This window comes from Gymnogyps californianus, chromosome 2, assembly GCF_018139145.2.
Source record: "Gymnogyps californianus isolate 813 chromosome 2, ASM1813914v2, whole genome shotgun sequence".
Classification (NCBI taxonomy): Eukaryota; Metazoa; Chordata; class Aves; order Accipitriformes; family Cathartidae; genus Gymnogyps; species Gymnogyps californianus.
Window position 1 is genome coordinate 109,742,367 of NC_059472.1, and position 27,954 is coordinate 109,770,320.

The window sequence follows — 27,954 nt, forward strand, 5'->3', positions numbered from 1 at the left end:
GCCTATAGATATAGTTCATGTCGCTTACATCAGAACCATAGAAATAACAATTCTCCAGCAATTTCTAAGAACATCTGCACTTTCATTCCTTTCAGCTTCCTGCATTCAAGCAAACAGCAGCCATGCTCCCAGCATTACAAAGGCAGCCAGCAGGTGCCCAGTCTGGAGAGTGGGGACAGAGAGCATTGCCCACTAGGGACAAGGAGTTGATTCTTTCTCCGCAACCGTCCCCTTCCCCACAAACACGTGAAGGCATAAGCAACTTTTTTCAGATGAACTGCATATGTATATGCAGTCCTCTGTATTCATGGAGCTGCAGAAAACCAGCTCTTCTTCACAAGCTAGTGATTTGTTCCCAGTCTTAATGTGTTACTTCACTAGTAACTAAGCCTCTCAAAAACATTAACCTCAATAGCCCCTTTCTACAGCATAGGGTAAGAATACCTCATTTACAGCTTTACCCACACTTAGAGTGGAACAGAAATAGCTTCAAGTGTGTGGGACTGGCTGATAGTCCTGCAGTTAAATGTTATAGAAAATTTTTCCAATCTAAGATGCCTTGTTTATAACTTATACTATTAAACTTTCACAACTTTATACAAATTCTTAATGATGTTAAAAACACTGTACAAAACCACCTTAAGGCACGAAAAGTTAAACAGAAATGCAGCCCACTGGAAATCTCAAAGCAGCCAATTCAAGAGAAGCTGGCCTTGTAATAAGTACATAGTTCATTTATACATGTTAAGCTTCATTGTCATATATTAAAAACAGTAAATATAGGACAAAATGTATGCTGCTCAGCATCTACCCTTTTTCATTAGTACCAGTCCCATCTGAGACATGATCTGTGGTTATAAATAGGAATTGAAACAGGTATATGTCCCTCAAATGATTTGCTATGGGCATTCATAAGCTATTACACATTTAGGTAGGCAGGTATGACAATGTTGTTTTGCAAGGTGGGATGTGAGCATGCTTCAACCTCAGTGCTTTGCTCAGCTTCGTAAAAGCAAGGAAGTATGGATGTGAAAAAAAAGTCAAAATGGCAGTGATGGAAGCTGGGAGAAACTGTAATCTTGCACAAAAGAATTTCATAAGTTAATGTCCCCTCACCCAAGCAAATTGTCTTGGGCAAATGACTGAACAGTAAAAGAAAGATGCCCATGAAGAGTACTGTCGTGCCTAAGAAGTCTGAAACAGATCAGCATTGTAGGTAGGGTCAGCAAACATGCAGTGATGCAGCTACCCATCCACCGCCAGAAACACCCAGGTAACAACTACTCTGTTGGCTCAAAGATTCTTGTTTAACTTCTACTAATGGCCAGCCAGAGCTATCCAAGAAAATCCTGGATGGTAGCTTCTCAGTAGGAGTCTGTAGGTTACTGTCTACAGGAGGGAAAAAAACCAGCAAATGACTCATTTCTCCAGAGTATGAAAGGCATCTCTGCATTACAATACAAAACACATCCAAACTCCATTATGAGTACTAGTGGATGTTTTCTTATATGAAGGTCTTCAAAGAGTGAGAAGTTGCCCTACCTACATGAATATTCAATATGTAATTCCATAGGGGAAGAAACCTGATAGAACGGTTTAATTTAGGTGCAATTTTTCTGATGTGGCTTCAAGTGAAGGCAACCAGACAACTGGCAATGAAGCCTTATGGAAAAATGCTCGTTGCCCCACTCAGTGTCACACTGCTTTTGGTTCAGTTTTCTTTACTCGTGCTTTTTCTCCCACCCCTACAGCAACGCTAATCAGATCACCCCAGTACTGCTTGTATTATTAATAAGCCATTTACCTTTCGTGTGAAGCAGGAACTGTAAGATTAGCACTGAACTCCTGTTCACTAAAAAAAGAGTAAGAACATTCTCGGTACATTTGCAATTAGGAAAGTCTGTAGCAACATGGAAAAAAGGAAAAACTAGCTTAAGAGTTTGTATTCATTGTTTTATAGCAAGAAAACTTTTGTCAAGGTTTATTATAAAGGAACAGCATAAGGAAACCAAATAAATAGTTGAATAGTTAACAGTATGCAATATATAGTACTAAACTTCAATTACATAAAAATTAAACTTTGGAACAGCATCAATATGAAAGATTTCTTAGAAAACTAGGACTCAGTCCGAGATCCTCAGACCTGTACATTGCAAAAACCAGTCAATTTTCATGCCCCGTTGGTCCCATTTGTCCTCTGAGGGACCATGTCCATTGAGAACTATGACCCATCCATACAGCTCCCTGATCCCACTCTGCCCTGTCGTACACATGCTGTTTTTCCAAGTGTCTAAGGGAGAGTGATTGGGAAGCACGAGGTATGAGTTGTGCTTCATTGTTTCAGAGGAAGCGGTATCTTCTTCCTCATCTGATAGCTATATTGAACAAGGTTATGCAATTTAGCCTAAGGATGCTTCTTTCTTCCTTAAAGCAGCAGTTAGAGGAACAGAAAGAAGGCAGAAATGACCTCATGCTCCCAGTAAAACCCCAGCTGGGTTCTGGGGGAGGTGGAATCAAGGGCTGATTTATCATTAGTTGGACAAACTGTCTGATCTAACATGGTGACATCAGTGGATAGAACTTCAATAACTTCAGTAGAGCTACACCAGACTCTCTATCATTCTTTTTTCCGCTCATCAACACTGTGCAGTCACACTGAGCTGGATTCTATTAGCACATCTCGCCCAACACAGGAGGGGAAGGGAGCGATCTCTGCTGGTTCTCTCAAGAGTGACTGACTTAAGCAAATTCATCACTCTCTGGAGCAGGATTTTACTGTGCTCCCAAAGCAGGATTTTACTGTGCTCCCAAATAAAGAAATATCACCACTGTGATCTGGAATCGTTCCCCGATACAGATTTCTTTACCTGTGGGACATGTGCATCTCTTCCTAGAGAAGCACAGCTCACTGTTTGGCTATACACCAGATGAGTCTGGGTCTTTGACTTGATGTAAACAAAGACATATACACACAGTATAACTTTGAAATCTGTATGTCAAACCAGTTGATCAAATTCTCCTCTCGTACAATTTTTAGATCAGTAGATAGTTCCACTGAAGTCAGGAGTGCTAAAAGGTGTTTCAGGAAAACACAGCATTATATATTTGCATTAAATGCCAAAACATCCTAAAATACTCCTCTTGACATCTGTCACTGTCAACTTCTCCAGAACCCTGGAACAATTAACAAAAACTCTGCTATCAAGCAACAAAAAACAGAAATAAAAATTACAAACAAAAATAAGCTTTTTATCTTTGTTAAATTCCTGTCAGCCACTTGAAATCTTGTTTATCTGTTCCATGAAATTAAAAACTTGGCATATTTTCCTTGGATGCCATTTATCAACATTTTAGTTTATCTAGAACATTTATTGCATATCAGAAATTCACTTGGCTAGGATATTTTTGTTTAGTAGAAAACACTGCCTTCCAGTTATAGCTATGAAGCTCCACACAGTTCAGTAAATGAATTCTCCTGGTATTTCTTGCAGTAATGGTTCCTCAAATTTAAATCGTTTGGAAATGGCTTTCTGCTCAGTTACTTTTTCTTTTTCTGACTGCCTACATTGTCCCAGTGTATATGAAGCCACTACAATTAGTTCTTCTGTCACTATTGATTCTTCCTCTTCAGTCTTCTCAGCATCTACTGATTTTTCACAGGCAGAATCTGCGTCTTTCTGGGTGACATCACTGGTCTCCCCTCCTGTACTCTTATTCCAGGCCCTGCAAGCAGGATAATCACTTTGTTCTAACCATGGATGTTGAAGACATTCTTCAGCAGTTGCCCGGTCCCTGTAGAGGAAGGAAAGTGTTAAAATATATGTCCAAATGAATTTGAAATCCAGTACCTTGCAGAAGAGATCCATACAAATTATTCCAAGGATATGACTGTATTAAAGACAGACCGATAGAACTTAAAAAAAGCACTGATAGCTATCTTTTACCAAAAAAGCCCAACAGCAGCCCAAGGAGATGAACTGCTAACATTTAAAATAAAGGAGTTCATAGATCCTTAAATATCAAGTCTACGCTCCCATGTTGCCAACCAACTTTCAAAGTTTATACAGAATTTTTTTTTTTTTTAATATTTAGGAAAATTATCCAGTCCTTACATTCTTAAAGTATTCCCATAGACAAGCAGTAGGCAATTTCAATAGTTGACATGCCCCATGAAGAACTCATGAAGTTCCACAGAAAACACTTCTATTTTGAGACCTGGAATTTCCAATTTGCTACCCATTGAGAAAAGCATACTAATGAACCAGAAAAGAGTAAGGTACTCTACCAACTCATCAAAAATAAAAGGCTCAAAGCATAGTTCATTTAAAAGACATCAGCAAAGTATCTGCAAGGAAAGTCAGTATACTGTACGACATGCTACAATTCATATAGTTTTCTAAAATCTGTTTGAGTTTTAATTACTAACACTTGGACACATTCAGAATATGCAAGTTTGGAGGGAAATGGAAGAATTCTCTTTTCATATACATGAAAAGTAATAGCACAGTGAAATATGAATAATCAAAGTTCCCTTATACTTTAAAAATGAAAATGCCAGCACTTGCTACATTTAAAATGAGTCCAGTCTGACATATTAGCATATACAATTGTATATTTTACTTACTCTGGTTTCTTAACCAGCAGAGTTTTGATGAAATCCACGGCAGACTCTGATATGAGGTCAAAGTCTTCTCCAGAGTAACTTACGTTCATTTGAGATATATTTAAGAATGTTTCTTGTTTATCATCCCCTAAGAAAGGCGATATCCCCGTTAGCATAACATATGCCAGTACTCCAATGCTCCTAAATTAAAAGTAAGAAACGGAAAAGCAGTTTTTTAGTACTTTACTTTTCAGTAAGGTAAGTTATGATGACCATTAATTTGTTCAACTTACCACATGTCGGTTGCTGTACTGATTGGGTCATAACTCAGAATTTCAGGAGCTATTCAGGGAAAAAAAACAAGTTCTTTTTTTGTCATATGCACACATTTATATTGTAGTTCTATAGTGCAATAACGGGCATGTGGTAAAATTTAAGATAAGCCATTTGAAGCATGGCAGTCTTTTGAAATCAAGATATTTCTATTCAAGTTATTTTAGTGATTACTATCATTCACTTATTTTAAGTAAAAAAAATTGTTTTTCTTTTACTGTCATCTTCAGAAGCCAGGCCAGTCTCCTTCCCAATTAAGGAAGCTGTATACAAATTTCTTATGGAAAAGTTAGAAATATCCAACATTCCATATTCCAGCACTGAAACCCCTACCCGTAAAGATATACCATACAACTTAAAGATATTTTCAAGTACATTTCAAGGCCTGGAACGATTCGGGTTTTTTTTTAAAAAAAAAATGGATACAAACCTCCACAGGCTAAAATATTCTATTCAGAGACTGAATATATAGTTTTAAACTTTTAATCCAAGTAATACTTGTTATCACTGCTGGTAAGAATCATCTAAAGCCTGTACTCGTCTTCAACACAGGCACACAATTACCACTCATTAGACTGGCAAGGCTTGCCAGTTCTATCTTTTACAGCAGTACCACGTCCAAGTAATAACCTGATCTTTTGACACAGTAACTACCCAGCCAGTCTGGCATTCACCAAATTGAGGTAGTTTCTCTTTTCACTCCCCAAAAGCCTGGACTACACATCACTCCTATAGTAACAACTTACCTACATATTCTGGAGTTCCCATAATTTCTCTTAGTTCCTCACTGCTCTTCATTATTCTGGAAAGGCCAAAATCTACTATCTTAATGTCTCCCAGAGGAGACTTACTCGTTAGTAGAATATTTTGGGGCTGAAAAACAAAAGAAGGAGACTTTCAGGATCACCCAAATCCAATGTCTATGACACCATATTGCATAATTATTTTAGATCAGGAGTAGCAATAATGGATTCCATAACAAGGACGATACCCAGGATCATTTATTTATTTATTTCCCCCAAGGTGAACTTGAAGAGACATGTAGGCTAAAAGGAGTGGCAGGATTTTCTGTTTATAACTGAGAATCAGACATCTACCTTTATTAGCCTAGAACACACACTAAACACATGCCAATAGCTATCATTTAACAATAGCATATAAATACCTCCACATTTCTACCTTTAGTCCTTCATATCACCTTTTTAACTCCCCTTCCCTCCTTGCTTCCTTCCAACAGATGGTGTAAAATACCTCCTGTTGAAGGGTGTCCAAAAACAGCCAATCTTTTTAAAAAGCCTGAATACATAAAACTATTTTGACTACACCTGTTTAAAGTCTGTTGCAATCGACCTCAATCTTGTTCAAAGTACAAACAATTGTATTACAGAACACTAACTGAAGAACAGTTTAAAAAAAAACACAGCAGCCTGAAAAACAGGTTTAAGAGCATCACCTTTGGATAAACTTGTTTGCTCTGACGTCACTAGATCTTGGCTGTCATCCTTCAAAGCAACTTTGTGGTCATTAAGAAGTTCCTTACTGTCTATTTTAAATGCTAGCTCAGTTGGAAAAAAAATCTGAAAACTAACTTTAGGCAACAGGTCTTAGAGATTTATTGCAACTGAAGCATACCCTTGCCAAAAAAAAAAAAAGGTGTGACCGTCCCTGCCCCCAGGCCAATGATCACATTGGGTTCTATCATTAACTTCTCCCAATGGTAACACTGACAGTTGACACTGCGTTCATGCTTCTGGTGAGCGCAAGTTCCATGAAAGTGAAGAAGCCTTTATTATTGGGAACCTGGATCATCTTGCATCAGGGGTGGCTGAAAAGGGAGGAGGGCAAAAAGAGTAAGAACACCAAAGCAACCACTGACTGATAATCCAACTGGATTAACACCAACATTTATACTTTTTCCCTAATCACTGAGCCGCTCTCTCCTCATCCCCTAGTCAGTCTCCTCCTCCCCCTTTCACATGAATAGCCTTGCTTTCAAACACAGAAATAAAACTGTGCAAGAACATTTTAAGAACCTTGGGCCAGTTCTCCTTGCTGCAAGACCTAAATATAGTCAAGTTCTTTCATTCCTGCAAAGTTAAACCATGGTATTTCAAACTAACTCCATGATGTTGTCAATCTATTTTCTGTTTATAAATCTATGTATTAAGAACAGCTTATTTTTTTGCTTACAAACTGGGATCTGGTGGCTGTACAAAGGCTTTTGGAGCTGTGCATTACCATATGCTTTATAGTTCACATTTGTTATTCTGTATTTGTATTAGAAAAGCAAACATCCAAAAAAGCTGACCGTGTCTCCCTAATTAGCCTCTCAGATGTTCTTCCCAGTGGGAAGTTTAGTTACTTTCTGAAGAGGCAAATAGAAAACATGAGAAAAGCATTTGTTCTCTATATTTAAAGGAGGAAAAGTTTTTAATGGAAACGTTTCATGAAACCCTTAAGCCCTGTATTATAATATTTTAGTAGATAATGTAGTTGCCAGAGGAAGTTTTTATTGTCTTTTTTTTAAAAACAATCTTATTACTCAAAACACCTATGCAGAAAAAAACCTGTCTACAGTGTGACTTGAGTCATAACCCTAAATCAATTCATAATGAAATACCAGTTGTTTTCTTCTTTTAAGGAATCATTATGGGGTTCATGTGAAGTGACACACTAAACACCAGCATGAAACCTTAAAGAAGCCATAGCTTTGAATTTACCATAGTTTTCAGCTCGACAATTACTCTAAAACTTTAAGAAAAGGAAGATCATTTTCCCACATCTGTAATGCTGTTCCTCTTTTGTTTTTCCTCTGCTATAATACATCTAAGATTTGCCTAATGCTGATTAGCCCACAAAGGCAAGAGAGATGCAGGCCAGAGGTTCTTGTAGCCATTCTAAAAAGGGCCTTTCACTCTTACCATCAAGCAGTAATGAAACAGCTGATGAAAACTGTCAAATGGCAACATTCAAAAACATCCCCCTCTACTGCAGTAAGGCTTAAAGGTTCCCATTTAGATCCTCTTATGTTGTGCACTGAACAGAAACATAAAAAGAAAAAATCCTTGGCTAAAAGATTGGTATGTGCAGAGAAACCACATGATGTGGCCACACAAGTCTAGTCCAATGTCACAGTTAGCACAGCCAGAAACAGGTACCTTGGGAAAGATTATAAAAGCAAGACAAAAAGTTGTATTTTCCAGGCATACTGTCAACAACCAGAAACTTGGGCTTTAGGAATTTGATATGTTGGTTATACCTGTATCATCATGTTAAGAGTAATAGCAGTGAAAGCATAATTTATCATTGCAAATATTAACCAGCCTTACATTTTTCACTTAAATTGGACTAAACTACTGTCACATGAAGAACATAACTTTCTTGACGCTATGAACATCAGTGCAAAGGCCAAACTAAGGCAATGTAAGATCTGGTCTCATCTGGAAACAAATTGTTTGCAATAAGTGTGCTTAGTAAAATGGGATACCCTTCAACCCTACCTTGCCAGTAGGTTTTGGAATCTTGTAAACCAACTATATAATGGCAAAATCCATACATTGCAAATTTGCCATTATTCCAGAAGTTTTTTCTATGAGCCTCTGGCCCTAATATTTCTTGTATCTTTAGTTGGTTTCAAGAAGAGTATGACTAAGGACACATAATAAAGGTCATGTTTTTAAACTAATCAATGCTTCACCTTAACCTGCAACATCAGTGAAGTTAGGTATCTAATTTTATAATACTGTGAAAAAAATCAGATCCCTAGAAGAGGAGACAGGAGTTATCCAAAGAATAATGGGCAGAAACAGGAAAAACAGACTAGCTGGGATACTCCAGCTACATTGTGTGTAAAGATACTAAACTAGGCTGATCGGTCTGCGCTAAAAAAAAGTTAAAGGACTCCCATATCTTTAAGCAACTGAAATGTAAGAGCAGAGTTTGCTTGGGGGTTGGGGGTTTTTTTGGTCAATGTGTACAAGCGGAAAAAATGCAACAGTCACTAAAAGAGTAGACATATTAGACTGGCATCACACTTTATTCCTCAAAATAAGCAATGCAAGTCCCATAAATTAAGAAATAAGGCTATAACCAAAACAGGTTCTGTAGAACCTGGATACTCTATACCTGCGTATTAACAAACAGCTTTGCTCTAGTTGCTATAAAGGTTTGAACTCCAGATTAAACTGTTCTTTTGCCTTGAAAAATTGATATTTTAATTTTTAACTCTTTTCTTAGTTTCCTAGATATTCCTTTAGACAAAGAATACTACACTTCTGTGTAATAAACATTCCCTCTTAATCCATCTGGAAAACTCAGCTGAGAAAATGAATCTGTAATGTTCTTGTAACAGGCCACTTCTTTCGTAATTGCATTAGTTTGCTTTCTGAATATTGGTGTAAAATGACACCCAAACAAATTTCAAATAATGATTTTGCTAGTTGTCCTCACTGAACACATCATCTTGAAAACAACAGAGAAGAAGGAAGGGAAGAGTTGTCTGTTGGATAACCAGAATAATATATACTATAGGAGAGTGCTGCTGGGAGCAGTCGTTCTCCCAGACCCCAGGGCTATGTAAGGCTCTTTACCTATCTCTGCTGTAGACAAGAGGCAGCTAGTCCTTCCTCAACCTCCATGCCTTTTTAAATTCTCTTCCATTCCCAACTACTTTAAGCTTTTACCGAACACCAATTCAAGATCAAGTCAAACAGCAAATGAAGACACAGAGAAAGGAGCTTCCCTTACTCTGCAGCTTTTATGAACCATTAAGAGGAGATGAAAGACTCCTGACTACAATCTATGCACACCCTGCAAATTAAATAGCGTCAACACAATACTGTCCAGTGATAGATAATTTGCACTCAGTAGCATTATATTTGCTCTTTCTCCAAGTCAAAACTGTATTACATGATTGTATTTTGCTATTAAAAACAAGCCATATTTCAACCATCTTTCAGGAGAACCATGCTTGTGGAAAGAAATGATCAGGTGGCAACCTTGCTAAGCCACATCAAAATACCCCATTTTTTTCTGCAGTGTTTAGTCTCACAGGAAAAATCTTGCATCTGTTAAGGGGGCAGACAGAAGCTAAAGCAAGCTAGCTGTCAGTGTCATAGATCTGTTTGATTAGATTTCTAATACAAAACAACAACAACAAGCTAACAATCACATACTGACAACCATTTTGACTTAAATTCTTCTGGGCATAGAGCCTGACTTTTTTGAAGGTGCAACTTATGGAAAATTGGATGGACCTTTCCAAAGGTATTTGTACCAGACAAATGAAAGGGAGACCTTTAGAGACCCAAAGGTGAAACCAACAGCACAAGGAAAACATTTTAGCAAGAATTTGTAAATTTTTATATTGGCAAACACCTTGCTTAACAGCAGTACACTTTGCACAAGGCTTCCAAATGTCACCCCACAAAACCAAGTATTTCGTAAATTCCATGGTGCTGTAAGCCACTGGGTAAAGCAGCATGAGCCATACTATACAACAGAAGATGGTTTGAGGGCAGTGGGTTAATAAACATGCAGCCAAAACTAGCACCCAACTTCAATTTTTGAGTTCCTTGAAAAATGGGCCTTTTTTTAGTCTTGCAAGGCATGTGGGTCAATCAATCTTCGCAAGTCATGGTTTTTAATCCTACAGTTTCCATCATCTTTATTTGCCAATATTCTGAAGACTTCCCTAAACCTTATTTTGCAAAAGAACAATACCCTTATATATCATGAAAGTAATCACACTGCAATTAGGACTCCTATTAAGATCCACTTTTCAAAAACACATTGCACACTTCAGTAACATATAAACATATTAAAACGGAAACACTAGACAATTTGCTCTGCTAACTAACTTTTATAAGGCAGCAAAGTAATGCTGGATCTTTCGGTGAGAACTGGATAAACTCAATTTTGTAACGTAAGTTTTCTGATCAGTTAGAAAGTTTTTAAGTAAGCTTTTTCTGAACTTCGAAAAAGCTACCTGTCCACAAGCTGTAATCAACACCCCAGTCTACTTTTGCCATTAAGTACTGTAGTCAAATAAAGCACAATGCATTTCTGATTACAGATACCCAGCTGATAGTGCTAAGGAACACCACAGCTTTAACTACAAACATGTATGAATATATACTGTCCACAAAAGACATGTTTTAATTTTACACACTTTGCTTCAAGGAAATTCAATGGCCAACCATAGTAGAGACACTGAGTATCCTGTATAAGCATACTGGAACTTTAAGGAATTCTAACTGCTCATTTTTAGTCCTTCTGAACACTTATTCTCACATCCCTTGCTAAAAATTTTCCATTAATTATTTTAGTACCATTATTAATATTCTGTGTGTATGACTAAGTCAATGGGCTACAGAAAGTTTTAAAGGATTCCACAGAATTTGAATAAATGGTTGGAAAACCAGGCAGGTGACATATTTGTGTGCAAATATTACTCATCATCTGCTTTAGCTGATGAATGGTTCATGATGTGCTAGGTTATATATTAAGTATGTACAGCTTGATACTGGAATCTACTGGTAGCTTTGTAATACTGCCAAAATGCAATTAAGTATAAGTAAGGATCTCAGCAACAGAACAGAACAAACATGTAGCAGCTTACTACATACTTAGTAAATATGGGAATGGGACATGTAAAAAGAATTCAAAAATTTTAATGCAAGATACTTTTTATACTGCCTTGCTTAGTAATAAAGTAGTTCAACCGCAAAATGAGATAAAATTGCATCTTCCATATGAGTGTATGGATGGAAGCTAAAAAAAATTAACTGCAGCTTGCTGCCAATGGGAGAGGATAGTTTGCTGGATCCCTGTTACAACTCCCTTCTTAACCACAAGCAATACTCTGGATTTCATATGATAGCAACTGTACTTTTCTCTTGATTTGAGTCAAAACTATTTCTCAGCAAGAAAAAAATATTTACTCCAGTAAATCATGACAATTTATATACCAATAGGGTCTTGGCCAACTGTTTGACAGTAAATGACAAACATTTAAATTAAGTTTTACAGTAATTTAAAAAATACTGAAGTGTTATAAAATGTATTTAACACATTAATATACTGTTTACCAGTCCTGTATGAACACTTTATTCTGAAACAGTACACTTCATACTACCAGTGTCTCTGCCATCCTTCTGCTTCATTAAAACTCAAGTCAATACAAAAAACAAACCTATTTTTCAATGGCCATATAATATGCAGACATTTTTATTGCACTTTAAAAATGAGTCAGGTCTTACCCAAAGCACTCATTCGCAATTTAAGGTGCAGCGCAAATCCAGTTTTGAATTCACTACATTTCACTTAATCAAATGAAGTTTATATTTGACATAATCATAGAAACTCTCCAAAAGGCTTGCAATGCTGGTGCCTACTGCATCCCAAAGGTTGAATTTTATCATTCACGGAAAAACTAGGTAAAAATTGTCTTAATTACAAATTAGCATTAGTATGACATATGACCAACAAGAAAGTCAGCAGATAAGAAATTAGTGAGAAAAATACAGCAACAATCTTACCTTTAAGTCAAGATGAACCACATTGTTTCTGTGCAAGAATGAAACTCCTTCTAAGATCTGCTTCATAAGTCGTTTAACATCTTTTTCCTTGAAGGCTTCCTCTCTTTCAGCCACACACTGGTCAAAGATTTCACCTCCAGCAGCACTACGGAACAATATGAATTTTATTATTTCAAAGACTAAGTTATTGCACCCATTTTGTTCTACTTGCACTATTTTATTTAGCATAAGCAAGATCAGCAGGTGGTAGCATCCAATATTGATATTTTTCAGTTATGAAACATTTGGCAAGCTTTTACAGCCTAGGAAGTACTTCTCTGCAGTATGGCAGCTTTGGAGAGAAGCAAAGATCTTAGTCATTTATATTAGAGAATATGAATACTACAGAAATTTGGGGGACTATTTTGGAAACACTGACTATGCTTTAAGATGAATGCCTTACTCGTTTAAGGGCAGTGTTTACATAAAATATGTAGCTTTTGCCATTCCTATGAAACTACATGGAAATTTGGCCAAGGTAAGTCTTTGTAAACACAAAGCAAAACAGCCCCACCCCCAATCCTCCTCAAAACACTTTGCACATACTCAAGAGACTAAATGTAAAGTCTATAATTGAATTGTTTGTGAGGTCTCGAGTACACGGGATATATTAAGTTTCTAAATGGCTTTCATCTAAAAATTCTGAAAATTTTAGCTCTCAGCTTGCTTCCTTATCTTTTGTTTATATATGTTTAAATAAATAACAAAGTAACAAAAAAAAAAACCTGGAGATGAATGAATGTTTTTAAAGTACTCTGAAGCCACATGCAATACCATCTCTGTATAGCAATGACTCTAGAGGACTAAAAGTTTTACAACATAACCATGTAGCATCAAAAGTAAAATGAGCAGAGCAGAGGTTCCATCTTAAAACAAGAATGGGCATAAGAACATTAGAATGGGGCCATTTTGCATACGGATTGCTGAATTACTACTATGAAATCAACACATACACACTTTGTTCAGCATGAAATTCTATAATCATCCCTTAGTGAAAGATGGTGAAACCCCTGAGTACAGCATCTTCTCCAGTTACCCCAAACTGTGACATGACAGACATGACTTTGCACAAGTGTTAATTTTTATTGATGCATAGCCATCTATTCTGCCTTTGCTTACTCTTTTCTAATAAATTATATTACCTAGGCAATCCAAAGGACAGAGAGGCATATTCAACATGACTATAACAGCAAATAAATTCTACAAAAATGGTGCATTTGGATTATGTGCCCCCAGAAAAAGAACACTTAAATATACTCAAATTTTCATTTTGCCTATACTAACTTTGCTGCTACAGTCCTAGTACCTTAAAATGCCTCATGGTTTATAGAAAAAAGTTTTTTGCCTTCCCAGATATTCTCATTACTGTTATTTAAAATTCTCCCTGCAGATTGTCTTACAAGAAAAAAGAATTTAAAAGAGGGTTACATCTTAACTTTTTCTAAAGAGTTTTATATTTCTGTTCTATATGCTGGCTAACTGGTACAGCAGTACAATTTGATTTAGTAAACTAAGATTTTCTTTTAAAAAAGAGAAGTCCATTAAATAATTATTTTTCTTCATCCTGTATCAAAGATGATAGAGCTGAAGAATAAAATGAGTTTTTCATCAAATGAGTATTAATACTTTAATTCCTCTAGAAAAATTGCATATGCCTGACACTATCACATCTTTCTTCAGCACATTATTTAATGTAAAAGTTAGTAGTACTTCAGCTTTGAACAGGATTCAGATATCAATGATGTTTTTAAAATGGACACGGGCTACTGTATTCTAATATTCTAAAACAAATTCCTTTAAAAAGCAACATCAATTGGATCTTCAAGATAGAGATGGAAAAACATCTACTGTAATCAATAAATCAAACTTTCTACTTTAAGAATGCAATAATACCTTACTTGGAAGAATGATTTAATTCCTTGTAGCAGTGAATTATAATGCACATACCATGATAAGATCTACTACCAAAATTACTAACACGATGTGTTTTACAGCAACAACCCTGGGATTTTGCTAGTATAGCTCTGCCACTTAAAATAAGCAAAACAATATTTCTGGTATTTAATTCTGTGAAACAGGATTTATACCCAAAACCTGCTGTTGGCAACCAGGGATCACACTTTATTCTTAATAGACCCAGCTACAAAAAATCAAAGGGGGGTCTTATAAAGCCCTTCTTGCTATATATCTACTCGGTAGATATCTGTTACAATTAAGTTACACTAATAAATTAACATTGAAGTAGGCACCAAGCTAAAGTGTAAGCTACCTAGAATTTTAATACTACACTTAAATAACTTTGAATTAAACGTGTTAAAGTCAAGGCGATAAAAGTTGAAGCAGACAATGTCCCATCACTGAAATCAAGACAGCACTACCATATAAGTAGAAAACCCTCAATCCAGAAAACTTTTTTTTTTTAAAGGTACTTAAGTACCTCCCAGTACTTCTGGAGATGCCTAGGTTCATCAACATTTTTAAGAGTGAGACAAGCAAATACAGCCCTTACACATGCACACCCACTTCATGACTTATGAAACACAGCCATTCCCAGCTACCATAGACAAATATACTTAGCTTTACAAAAAAGTTTCACATGGAAAAGTGGTTTCACCTGCAATGTTTCATTTTTTGATCAACTTTGCTATTTAGGATGAAGATAGAACAACTTCTTCCAGACAATTCATTCTATCCAAAAATTACCCCATTCAAACAAGTAACTAGCAACCCTTTACAAGAACACGCGGAAGTTTGTCACTGCAAGACTGTTTCGTGTGTTGTTGCTGGGGAGTGAGCTTTGTTGATTCCCTTAAGCAAAACAGTCAGCTACCTGTGAGCCAACCCAGTCACAAGTGGTTGGAAGTACAATGTCAAAATGAACTCCAAAGATTCACCCGCACACCTATGCCAAATTTTGCCAAGCTCCCTAACAATACTTCAACTCAGTTATTTTGTATTCCCTAGCTAGAGTTTAGGGAAAAAAAAAATTAATCAAAACACAGAAGGGATTAAAATACCTGCTAGGAAAGTATTATGAGCATGTCATTGTTATGATTTCTGTGTACATGCAGACCAGGAGTTCTCTGGTGTTTATAACGTTTACCCATTTTTCCTCTAAGAACACATTTTCTATCAAGCTGTAGCTTTTCTAATGGTCATTATGAAATAACAACTTTGCAAACTACTGGGCACCCCCACCCATCTCCATAGGCAATGTTCCTAGGGGATAAAAGCAAAGAATTGTCCTTAGGAGAAGAAAGTCTTTAGGAAAACAAGCCATCTTAATCTGAAAAAAAATGGATAAGGAAATATTTAAGAACACAACATTTTGAAATGCAGTGTTACTTAGAATGCATTATTTCTCTAGTACACACTCCATTAGCTAGATGTACGAAAAAATGAGAGACAAGAATTCTTTCCAAACTTAAAAGATACGGCAACCAGAATTCTTTAGCTATTTTAATTTGTTTATGAAAGTACTGTTGTGCTATTAACTTCTCTATAGTTTCAAGTGAAATCCAACTGCTCTTCATCAATGAAAAGCATGCTAACATTTTATTTCTGCTTATCAGCATAAATGAGCTGAAAGTCATTTGGAAGTCTGAAGCATTAATCTTTGTTACAATTATGTTGACTTTAAATTCAATGGAGACTGCTTATCTTCCTTGAAACATATCTTAACAATGCACTGTTCGGAATTCAGCATCCTACTTCTTGCAAGTGCACTTACAATACGCTAACACAGTCATTTAGCATATCATTAGAAAAAGATTGAACAAATCTATTTCAGTGCATCTGAAAAAATTAAACATTCCCCCAGCTTTAATGGATCAGACATTAAGATGGTCTTCTGAAAGGCTCAGAAGTACAAATCCTCACAGTACAGTTATGTAGGTAACAAGTTCCTAGAATACACTTGATTTCAAATGCTGAGTGAGACCATATACAGTCTGCAAGGGCCAAAAATTTAGTTCCTGAATCCTATGCTCTGCCAAAAGCCTTTCTTGAAAGGGTTATCTTTGGAAGAGAATGGAAACTCATCTGCTTTCTGCACACAGAGCTTATATTACAAGAAGATCACACCAAGATGGTTGTAACACTATCAGCAAAGGTTCACATTCACTACTGCCGACAGTCATGTCCTCCTTTCCTTGGCTAGGCGTGCCATTAGATAGTAAGCAAGTGAATTTACTGAGAATTTTTCTAGTGTAAGGCTATCGTAACATACCAATGTCCCCAAAGCCTGAGAAAACTTTTTGAAGGGCTCCAGTCTTGATTTGAGACTGCCATCTAGAACAACTTTGCTAATTACTCTAATAGACAAGATGCAAACATTGGAGTAGCACAGTTATTTCTCATTACAGTGGTTTTGCTTCAAGTTCTATCTGTTGAATCCCATGCCAAATGAATCGTTTCCTGCCAGCAGACTCTTACTTTAACCAGTCACACCTCCAGTAAGTAGGACAATAAGTAATGTCCAAGACAATACAAGTAGTAACATTATCCAAGTCCAAATACCTATAGGTGAAAAAAGCACTTCATCCAGCATATCAAATAAACCCTCACTATGTCTTCAAGATGATAAAGACAACTTTTTTCCGTTTTAAAGTAAGCATACAAAAGTCTACTATATCTACACAAGACCCTAGCAGGTAATTACTCAGTTCAGAAGCTCTTCACAAAAAAATACTTAATGGCTTAGATTTTGAAGTTACACATACAGGTTTCTGTAATATCTGACCCACTAATATCATCTATCTCTTCCATAGATGTATAAACATATGGTGATGAACACTTACAAAAACCGCCAGTTCTTAAGCATCAGATGCTCTGTTGCTCGCTCTTTCAAAAGAAATTGGAAAAAGCCAGGTAGGTTGCACACAAATATTGAGCCCAAAAGTTATCAAATTTGCTTTTTTCCTTTTATATCTGATGTGTCAGGTTTCCCAGACTGTATCTCTACCTTTTTCAGTAAAAGTCCAGTTTTCTTTTTTATTCATTCCATTTTCACTGAAATACAGAAACATAACTGACCCACAGATTAATTCCAGGCTTTACATACTACCCCTTCAGACTTATCCCTTCAACTCCTACTTAAATCCTCTGTTTGAGGTCTTGTGACAACAAACAAAAGTCAGAGACTGTTGTCAGGATGGATGCAGACACCCACCAATTTGCTATCCTACAGCTGAAGCCAACACTGTAATGCCTCATTGCTTCCCATTGTTCAGAACTTAATATTAACAGTTAGTGGCCAATTTTGGTTTCTGTCAAAAATTGACACTGCTTGAAAGACAACCCTCCATGTAATATTAATATTTCTCTTCATGAAGGCAAAGCACTAGGTGTCCCCCTCACCCCTTATGACAGATTCAACATCAAGACAAGAAACTTTAAAACCTTAGCAGATAAAGTTAGTGGCCAACAATTAAGTATTTATTTTTCTCCTTCCCAAGATAAAGATCCACCACACAGACCATCAAGCTTAATAGAAACTGAAATGGCCTAGAGAAGCTTGCAGTCTAGATATGTTCTTTAATCCTCTGCATACAGAATGTCAGAAATTTACTAACATTCATACCTGTTTTGTTGCAACATGTCTCTGGAACATGCTGACATTAAAGAAGCATCCAGACATATTTGCTGAAGTCAGGGAAAGACTGTTTTTGTAAATTACAACTCTAACACACAGCTGTTTATCTGAAACAAGCTATGACTGTTTGATGCATATAGAAACAATAATGTTGCTAATTACTGAACAACCTGGTGACTACTGAACAACCTTTGGATTAAAAATGTTTTGCAATTGTAAGAGAATTGAGTTCTAAAAGAAAACTAGCGATTTTGCATTAAAATTATCACAAAACCCATTGCTCATATCAAGCTTTGGATTCTACTGCTTGTGTTATATCCCTACAGCATCCAGAAATTTAAACTGTATTCTAGTTAGATCTGTGCTGCTAGTGTTTAAAGCATATATTTATGAGTCTCCAATACCAGCAGTTAAAACTCCAGAAGCTCTGTCACACCTTTGCATTATAACAGATACTTGAATATTTCATAAATAATGAATTCCATAATTATTTAAAATCCATAGAGCTTGAACAGGATCTTAAGAGTTCAATAGCAACAAGCATTTGGCTGCCTCTTGGAACCTAGATGTCAAATATCAAGCCACTGGCATATTAGATGAACAGTCACAACAGCTGCAGAAACACCCATGTGGACAAACTCAAGGGGGGGAAAAACCACACAGACAAATGTAGAGTCACAAGTTAAACATCATTTGAAAGAAACTATTCTAGGTCTGAATCCTCCCACTCTTTTTCTTCCCCCAAAAGATAATGATTTAGAGAGCTTTTCATTGTAGATCATAGGGGGTTTTGATAGTTTCTTTTTAACAATTATATTACTTTCAATACCTTTTTCATAACTGGTAAAAAAACCCAGATTTCACCCTGTCTTTGTCACTGTCAATGAAATAAACTTCTGTTTTTGAATAGATAACTCATTGCTTCTTTCCTCTTCCTCTTTTACAAGTAGGGAGTGTACACAGTTCATATTTCACTAAAGATTTTTTAACTACATAAATTATAGTTCAGCTTTGAAAGATACTACATAAGTGGAGAAATTTATTATAATCTGCAGTAGTTACAAAACTGCACATAACTTCTTGTAATACTGATTTTTCTTATCAATTCTTTTTGAACTCAAGCAAGTGTAACAGGCAAGCAATAAAATCTTTTCACATTATTCATACTGATACACAGTATTTTTACATTATTAGCTTTAAGCAAATACTGCAGAAGGTTATTCAGGAATTATTACTAGTACTTACTATTCCAGGACTAAAATCATCTCTGTTGCAGTTTCATAAACTTCATGCAAGTTAATGACCCAAAGGTTGCATTGTGCCAGCTCAAGGACTGCAATTTCGTGGATTATTTCCATGCGACAGTCTTGGCCCTTTCTTCTTTTTCTCATGAATTTTGCTGCAAACTCTCTTTCAGTGTCTTTCTGGATACACTTCTTCACCACTGCAAATTTTCCCCTGAAATTAAAGAAGAATTTAAAGTTAAAATTAAGTCCCTTAGGGACAACTTTAGTATTACCCTTATAAATTAACATTTCAAGAAACTTGAACTAAATTGCTATTAATGGATACATTTAAAACATGTTCTAAATTAGAAAGATGCCTTGCTGAGTGATAATCCCTACACTTAAGTTAGGAACACCATAACCCAGAATGTAATTTAACCTCCATGAAAAATAAGGAATAAAAAACCCGCTATCAATTCAAGGAACCTGGATTTAAAAAATACAGAATAAACAAGCTGTGCTAGTTCGCAAGATTAAGTTATCCTCAAACGTTTCATTAAAAAAGCTGACAAAAACAAAGTTTACAAATAGGCAATTTATGCTTTCTATGACTACGTCACAATAACCCAGTTATTGTTTTCTAAAGTATCCCACCATATTCAAGGCAACAGCAACCAGCACTCTTATTGAATAACTGCTCAAAATCTTGCTCTATTTGCCATGCAATATCCAGACTCTGCTCTGCGTTTTCAAAGATGGCAGAATTGAATGTATTTTCGCCACGTGTCTCAAATGATAACAGCCAGAGCTTTTTGATTAACAGTTCTCAAAAGCCCTTATTCTTAGTCTCACTGTGTAAGTAAAGAACATGGATGATTTAAAAAAAAATTAAGCAGCTTGGCCAACATAAAGCTAACAAAATTTTGCGACAATGATAATGTGAATACAAATACACACTGAGCAGAACTGAGCATAGTGCTTAGCCCACGTTAATGAGTGTCATTTCTGACAAAACACGCAACTGATGAGTTACACCAAGCCAGCAGGCTAGCTAAAACCACACTGCAGCACTTACATCAGAAGACTTCCCCCACAGCATTTTGGACTGAAGTGTCTGCTCTAAACTTCCTTGCAATAGAGTCCCACACGACCTGCTCCACTCTGTTCCATTCATACAGTACTGATTTTTAGACTGAAAAGGTCTATTAATTAATATCTGTCATCTAATGCAATGATGAATTCTCATACTTTGAAGTATAGCAATCTTTTTTTAGTTCTTACCATACAGGTATATTGTTCATCAAAACTATCTTTTTTTATTTATATGTAAAAATTTTCTTATAAAGCTGCAGGAATAACTTGGAGATCTTTACTTTGGTTCTTTACTTAACTTATTGTAGGGTTGCTGAAACAAAAATAAGAGTCCTTCTCTGGTTTGGAATACGATTACATGGGTTTTGCCTCTCCTATCTCCAAGCTGAAGTTCACAGAATTAACTAATTCAGCTCATGTCAAAGTTTTCACTCTCACAGCTCCCAACGTATTGGCAGACTGCTATCCATGAAATGTAACTGCTAAAAGAAGTTGTGGTCAGCTTGCTTTTAATAGGCATTTGATTCAAAATTACCCAGTCTAAATGAATTAAGTCAAATAAGCACCCACAAAGTGGGTATTTGCTAGGCAATCTCACTGAAATAATTGGCCTTGTAACCGCTGATACAGCCAGTTATTCCTCTAGGAATAATATGTTGCATAAGCACACATTATCTACAGCACAATATGTATTAAGACTGGATCAGAGCATAGCCCACATGGCTGTGAAGGAAGACGAACAGTAAGAATGTGCTTTCAATGTCTTGAATCCAATTTTAGGGGAGAAAGTTCTTAATTACTAATATATACATTAAGACAATATTATAGCTTTGCAAATGCATGAAAAGAATATTATAAGATTTTGTAGCACTAGGAAGGTGTGGTCAACAGAGGAGTATAAAATGCATTAATTGATATAGAGTTACCACAGAACACCACAGGAGGAACAGACACCTAAAGGCTAACCACCTGCTAGGTGCCTGGTACACATCTACCAAAAACCATGCTGGAAGAAATAACAAATGTGTATAGTAGAGACAGCTCATCAGGAAACATAGGAATGTGCTAACAATGCTCCTGATCCCAAAAATATTGCAAGGACAGTGTTTCTTTTAGGTAGATTTCTAGGAAGCTTGTGACATTAGTGTTGCAGCTACAAGTATAAACATCCCTCCAGTATTGCAATCCTAACCATGACAGAGAGCAACCTTCCTTATGTAGCCAGTGAAAAGGATTTTAAGTTATTCCAGATGAAGACATGCATCTGTATGATTTGTGTACAATGTAAAGCTATGCATCTATCAAAAGTGTTAAAAACCCTGCTGAAGTTTTTAGCACCAAAACCACAGCACAGGGAAAAACCTAGCGACTATGCTAGTAAGAAAAAACCCAACAGATAAAAATAAATTGAGAAACTAACAGATAAGCCCTTTAACAGCAAGTTATTTTAATACCTGGTAGATACTAAGCCTTTATACTAAAAATCTAGACCCCTGGGTTCAGCCTTCTGTTTTCCTTAACTAGTCTCTGAATGCACAGTTTCCTTCCGGTTGAATGTCATCTTAGCGCAGTCAAAAGCTTTTAATTCTAGCACCAGTGAAGGACCTAGAGAAAGCAGTTTAGAAAAGTTTGAAATCCCTATAATACAGCTTTCAAGAAGCACTGCGTTGTTTTGAATTACGTACAAAATCTATCTGGAAGCAAGTTAATTAGCCTAACGAGCACCAATGTTGCCGATTCATCGCACATTAGTCACTATGGAAATAAAACAGCATTCACAGGGCAGCAAGAAACAGCAAGAGCTACCACTGTGTGTGGCCACGCATGTCCTGTTTAGCTGAGCTGGCCAGAAGCCTGATAGGTGACGTAATTAAAAGGACAGGTTACACGAGAGTTCAGCCAGCTGACAAATACTAATTCTTAGTTGTTCAAGACCAAGAATCCTGCCCAGATTCTTTATGGTTATACCTATAATTAGAGCTATTACAACTACTGTCTGTAGAACTCATCTTTTCTGAATACAACCCCAAAAAAGATCAAACTTGACAAACCTGATGTTTATAGGTAATAGAACTAATTACCGTGCAGCGATCTAGATTCATGCCTGAGACAATTTCAGAGCTAAGATCCAAAGATAGCATCCACTGTATGGTTAAGCCAAAAGATAAATTTGTAAAGAATTTCTTTTTGATAGAGACAGAATAGTAGATAAGACAGATATATACAAGCTTTCCTATAAAGTACACATTGCATATGCTTCATCTTTGCTTTTCTTGAAATCCTGCTTTTCAGAACTCCTTACAAAAAAATCTATTAAATAGTGAAAATAGTATTAGATCAGAGCATTGCTAGTTTAGCTGTATTGAGAAGAGCTAGCAGCGAGAACACTGCATTGAAGGAAGAACAATTTTGAGAGGAAATATTTAATGTGCATTTCCAAAGTTAAAAACTGACTACTGGTCATCCAAACACAAACAAAAATGCTTTGAAAGGAGACATGAATAGGAAACTAGAAGTTGATCTCAGTCCTCACAAGAGTTTCATTCAAGAATTATGATTTAAGATAAATCATATCTGATTACAAAGAAGCTCAATGTAATCTTTTCAGATTGCCAACAGAATTAGCATTGTTTCATCTGGCATACATTATGGCTTAAAGCAAAAGCCTCAAATCACAAATCAAATGTCAAATCAGATAAGCAGGAACATTTATGTCACACCAGTTAATTTTGGTTGTCATAGGCTCAGAAGAACAGAGAACTAACCTTACTTTAATTAATTATTTTTGAAGTGACCTATAAAACACTGTCACTATAACAAATGCAGGAACAACAGCCATTCCTGTGAAGATATTTACTTTTTGTAACGTTCAGAAAATTCTGAAATCCACAAAACTATATGCAATTTATTACATAACTCATATCAAACATTTTTTCTAAAGTGTGGTTTTTTTCCCCTGTAATTTTTGTTTTCCAAACAGCAAGGTGCGGGGATTCCATTTCTGATGTTCACGAATAATTTACTCACATAAATTTATTCTCAAATGGTGGAATCAACTACTTGAACTCTTTATTTTCACCTCTTTTCCACTTTCACTTAGTTCCACAACTGTTTCACCCTAGCTGTGCTACTGCAGAGAGCAGCTGAGAACAGAAGTGTGATAGCATATACATTCTTACTGATGCACAAAATTGTACACGTGTCACGTACCACTAAGATGCACATTACTGAAAGCTGCTTGAGAAATAAGCAAGTTCATGCCAGAGTGTGTGGGGAAAAAAAAAAGAATTCAAGACATGGGTTATCGGCACATGAAACTACAGCCAGGTCACTAGTTAGAAACAAAGAATATTTCCTTATTATTCTGTTCAGTCTCCTCAGATGATTAAAATACTTGTTATTCTTAGCTCTGAGTGGAGAATGAGCTTGTCTGCTTTAACAAAAAACTGGGCATTAGGAGAATCAACAGAATTGCACTTGACATACATTTACATGTATGCACTGCATACATTTCGCTAGCAGAAGATTGCTTATTTTAGAGCAGTCATTTAAGGTGACTTCCAGTGAGAAGAAAGCAAGGCCAGTCATTTATGCCTTCCTCCAACGGAGCTCTAGCATCAGGAGCATTATTTTCTGTAAACAAATGATGATTTCCAACATGTACGTAGCTTGATTTACATAAAAAAAGAAAAGCGTGCAATACTCCATCAATGAGCTGAAGAATTAACTAATAGTCTATTAATATTTTGTGTGCAATTAGTTACGAGTTTTTTGTTGAGGAAAAAGAGCAAAGCAACTAAATACAATTATACTAGACTCTTTAAAGAAGCTCTAGGTAATACAAAATATATTGTTCCCCATTTTACAGTACAATTATGGCTTAAGCACAGATGGTAAGGGGAAGAAGAGTTAAGCAATTGGTGTCTTGTCCTCTGTAAAGGTTACACTACTTCAAACTAACCTAACTCAAGCTAGCACTGTCTGAAAACACTTAAGTCTGAGTGAGTTGATGAGAAATGGCACCCTTAAAACATCCATCAGAGGTACGTTTGATTTTAAACATCATATAGATGAAGACTTGTGTGAGAACATTCTCATTCTGGGACAGTAAAATTAATAAGGCTGTGAAGACTAGCCCAAAATTTCATTTATTAAAACATTTCATTAAAAAACCCCTGCCATTTCCACGTCATCCTAAGCAACTTAAAATAATTTCCCTTCCAGAGTAGCCATTGTAACCAAGTTTTATAACTACTGAATGAAGCAGCAGCCTTTCAAAGCACATACGCTTTACATTCTCAAAGCAGTTTTCTCCCCTTGAGCAGAACTAACGAAGCCTGATTTCCTATGGGTTTGCACACAAGTCCCTCCAGTGACACTGTGATCAGGTTCCTCCCAGGCTCATCTACTACTTTCAGCAATACTTCACCCAGGACTTTTGCCCCCTAACATGCCACCAGGGGCCAGCAGCGCCAGTACCTCCCTACCCTGCACTGCTAGAACTACAACACCTTAACATTTTCCCATATTCCCCCCTCTTTGCACCTCCTCCACACATAGGTGACAAGGGAACAGAGGACAGAGGCCCCAAGAGCCATGGTGAGTTCAACATATGTGTATTGACTGACTGGATTGGAGGCCAAAGAACACACAAACCTGCTGAGTTCATGCAGCAGCCCTGCTCTCAGCAAAGGTGCTAAATCTACTTTCTTTTCTCTCCCCGCTGTCAGTTTTAAACACAATTCATATGAATGTTGTTATTCTCAAAACCTCTATCTAAAGTTCAGCTTTTCAATTGTTTCCCTAATTCTGGGAAACGGGATGGGCAAATACAGAGTGTATAAACATTCTTCATTAGCCAATTCACCTACCAAATTAGAATTAAAATAGACTATGTTGTGTGCACAAGGACTGCTTTTCATCTGAGACAAAAGCCTATCACACCTGGGTGCTAATTTGTCCAAGTCCTTTGTAAAGATAAACTCTACCCATAAGTAGAAACTTACACACTTTATGAACAGATAAAAGTGAAACAATTTCTGCTAAGCATACATTATCAATAAAGTGACAGAGACAGTTACAAGTGGCAGAGAGACTTTCCATTTACCACCTATGCTTTGTCACGAGTTAGCAAAAAATTGTCTTTAATGGGAGCACTTGAGCTGAAGTATCCACTTTTTTTAATCAAAATGTAGTAAAAAAACATTCAAAACTGTTGAATAAAAAAACCAAGCACATATATTCAAATGTATAGATTTCTATATTCTAAGAGAGAAGATAGTGAAAACATTTGTGAAGTTGAGGAGAGAAAAAGGTAGTCTGAACCAAAATATGTGCAACTGTTGCACAAAAACAAGACAAACACTTAGAACAGTCACTTAACTAATTTTAACATAACTACAGGTGCAAAATCACAACCTTCATGCAAAGGTCATCTTTAAGTGTAGTTCTGGTCAAAAACAACTCCACACAAAAAGCCATGCTGAGATTTACTTGTTTAAACTGCAGACCAAGATTCGCTGTAGTACTTAATTCTTGTTCATAGTGTAAAGCTCATAATTTCAATTGTACTTTTGTGTGCCAGAAGGAAGCGTCATCTAATCTATTTTCTGATTAGGCCAATGAATATTACCCAGCTCTAAGAGAAGCTCTCACTCCATGGCAAAACTGCCAAATATTTTCTGAAAAGTCATCTGATCATCAAATAAAAAAACCCGAGCAGCAGCAATACCAGGACATCCTGTGCTACACTGCTCCTATGCCTTCTTGACTGTTGCTTAGAATTTAGGCTGTTTTGTAGCCTGCATTTAGTTAGCTTCAGCTTCCAGGCCCTGGACATTGTGGTCACATCATGCTAAAAAAGCTTTCTCACTTTACAGGATGTTTCTCCCACCGGCTTCCCATATGAATGCTTTAGGCCACTATGTTTAAACAGGTATTATTCTATTAGTACATCAGAGTTACTAAGTGAGCATTAAGCTGACACCTAGGCAACCTAAAAATTTGTTAGAGGTACTTACAGCAGCCACATTTGCTTTGAAACTCCTCTTTAGCTCCAAAGGGGTTGTTTTTGCTGCTGTATAAACTGAGCTACACAGCTAGCATAACTTGCAAAAGAACATACATTAAGGAGTGTATCTTGCCATATATCCTGGGGTATTTCATCTAATCTTTTTTTCTCTGAATACTCTTTAGATACAGCACATGTGATTGTGAGTAAGAATACTGTCATTCTTTTTATAAGAAGTAACAGAATTTCAAACAAAAATATTGGTTTAGTGGTGCTGAAATTCCATACATATAATTCTTGAGATGCAAAAACCTTTTAATGAGACTTTCTGTCTCAGACCTTGCTTGCTATCAGTCAGGTGTTGAAATTATACATTGATTAAACCTTACATGTGGAATTACTTTCAAAACCAAGTTTTTTAACCAGCTTTCAAATTATTTGAAGAGTTCCACCATTAGATTATTCTCAAGCATATGCTACCACAAACTAGCCTCCTCTAGACTTGTTTTGCCCCATGTCACAGCTTACAAAGCTCACAAAAAAACCCCCAAAAAACCGGGCAGGTTTCAGCCTCCGATGTAAATCTAGAGCAATACTCTCTACACCGGCTCCCAGGGAAGAGTGCAGTATCTTCCCAGCCAGCTTCACAAGGCTGAGGATGACTTGTTCGCCAGAAGGAGGGACAACCAGCCGCGGCCAGCAGCTGGGGTACAGCTGCGCGGACAGCTGCCTCCCAGCACCCCTTCCAGCCAAGCCAAACACTACCCAGCCAGTGCGACGGGCACGTCCTCGGAGCTGACCCACAGCAGGAAGAGGCCAGCAAAGGATGCCACTAAAGGCGGCTCCAGCACAGGGCAGTGATCCCCCTCGCTCCCCCCTCCCACCATCATCTATCTAGTTCTGCTCAAACGGGGCAGCAGAGGAAGGGGCAGCAGGTGAAAACGCCTGGTGACCGCCTGCCAGCAACTCACTGCGGCGGGCAGCGAGAGAGGAGCCGCAGAGCAGAGGGAAGGCACCGACTTCGCCCCCAGCCCGCCCCCGGCAGCCGAACAGCAGGCTCCGCCGCGGGCACATGCCTTGCACTCGGCGCTTCGGGCGAGTCGGGCCGGCGGGGTGGCCGGGGGGGACACGGGACACCCCCTCCCTCCTGCCGCCTCCGCGGGAGCGCTCGCATCCCGGGGACGGGGCGGCAGCGCCAGCCGCCCCCCGCCCTTGCGCCTCCCGAGGTGCGCTCACCTGCCGAGCTCCCTGCCGGGGCTGAGGCTGTAGCGTTCCTGGAAGGGCTCGGTGCGGATGGGCGTGCGGATCTCCGTCAGGAAACCGCCTCGCCGCCGGCCTCGGCCGGGAGCGGGCTGAGGTGGCGGCGGCGGCCGGTCATCGCGGGAGCGGCTGGGTGGCGGCTTCTCCTCGGGGCTCATGGTGCGGGGCTTCTCCCTCAGCAGGGGGACGCCTTCTCCCTTCCCCTCTCGGTCTGCCTCTCCGCCGGGCCGGGCCGGGCTCCCCTCAGGCTCCGGGGTGAC

At 37.5% G+C, this 27,954-nt stretch overlaps 1 protein-coding gene across 1 annotated transcript; it reads right to left on the reverse strand.

Moving 5' to 3' along the window:
- Positions 1-24: 24 nt before the first annotated feature.
- STK17A (serine/threonine kinase 17a) lies at positions 25-27,954 on the reverse strand. Its single transcript, XM_050892508.1, has 7 exons — positions 27,671-27,954; positions 19,352-19,564; positions 12,475-12,619; positions 5,683-5,809; positions 4,897-4,945; positions 4,625-4,804; positions 25-3,792 (listed from the first exon to the last, which is right to left on the reverse strand). Exons 1-7 carry the CDS (start codon positions 27,850-27,852, stop codon positions 3,459-3,461), a joined length of 1,230 nt encoding a protein of 409 aa, XP_050748465.1. The 5' UTR covers positions 27,853-27,954; the 3' UTR covers positions 25-3,458.

Excerpts from the sequence above, each read along its gene's own strand:
- STK17A (XM_050892508.1), bottom strand. The coding sequence starts at position 27,852 with ATGAGCCCCGAGGAGAAGCCGCCACCCAGCCGCTCCCGCGATGACCGG. Across the intron at positions 12,620-19,351 it reads ATGATTTTAGTCCTGGAATA|TGCTGCTGGAGGTGAAATCT; the intron begins GTAAGTACTAGT and ends ATTGTTCCGTAG. Across the intron at positions 5,810-12,474 it reads TGGTTCATCTTGACTTAAAG|CCCCAAAATATTCTACTAAC; the intron begins GTAAGATTGTTG and ends TTTGTTTTTCAG.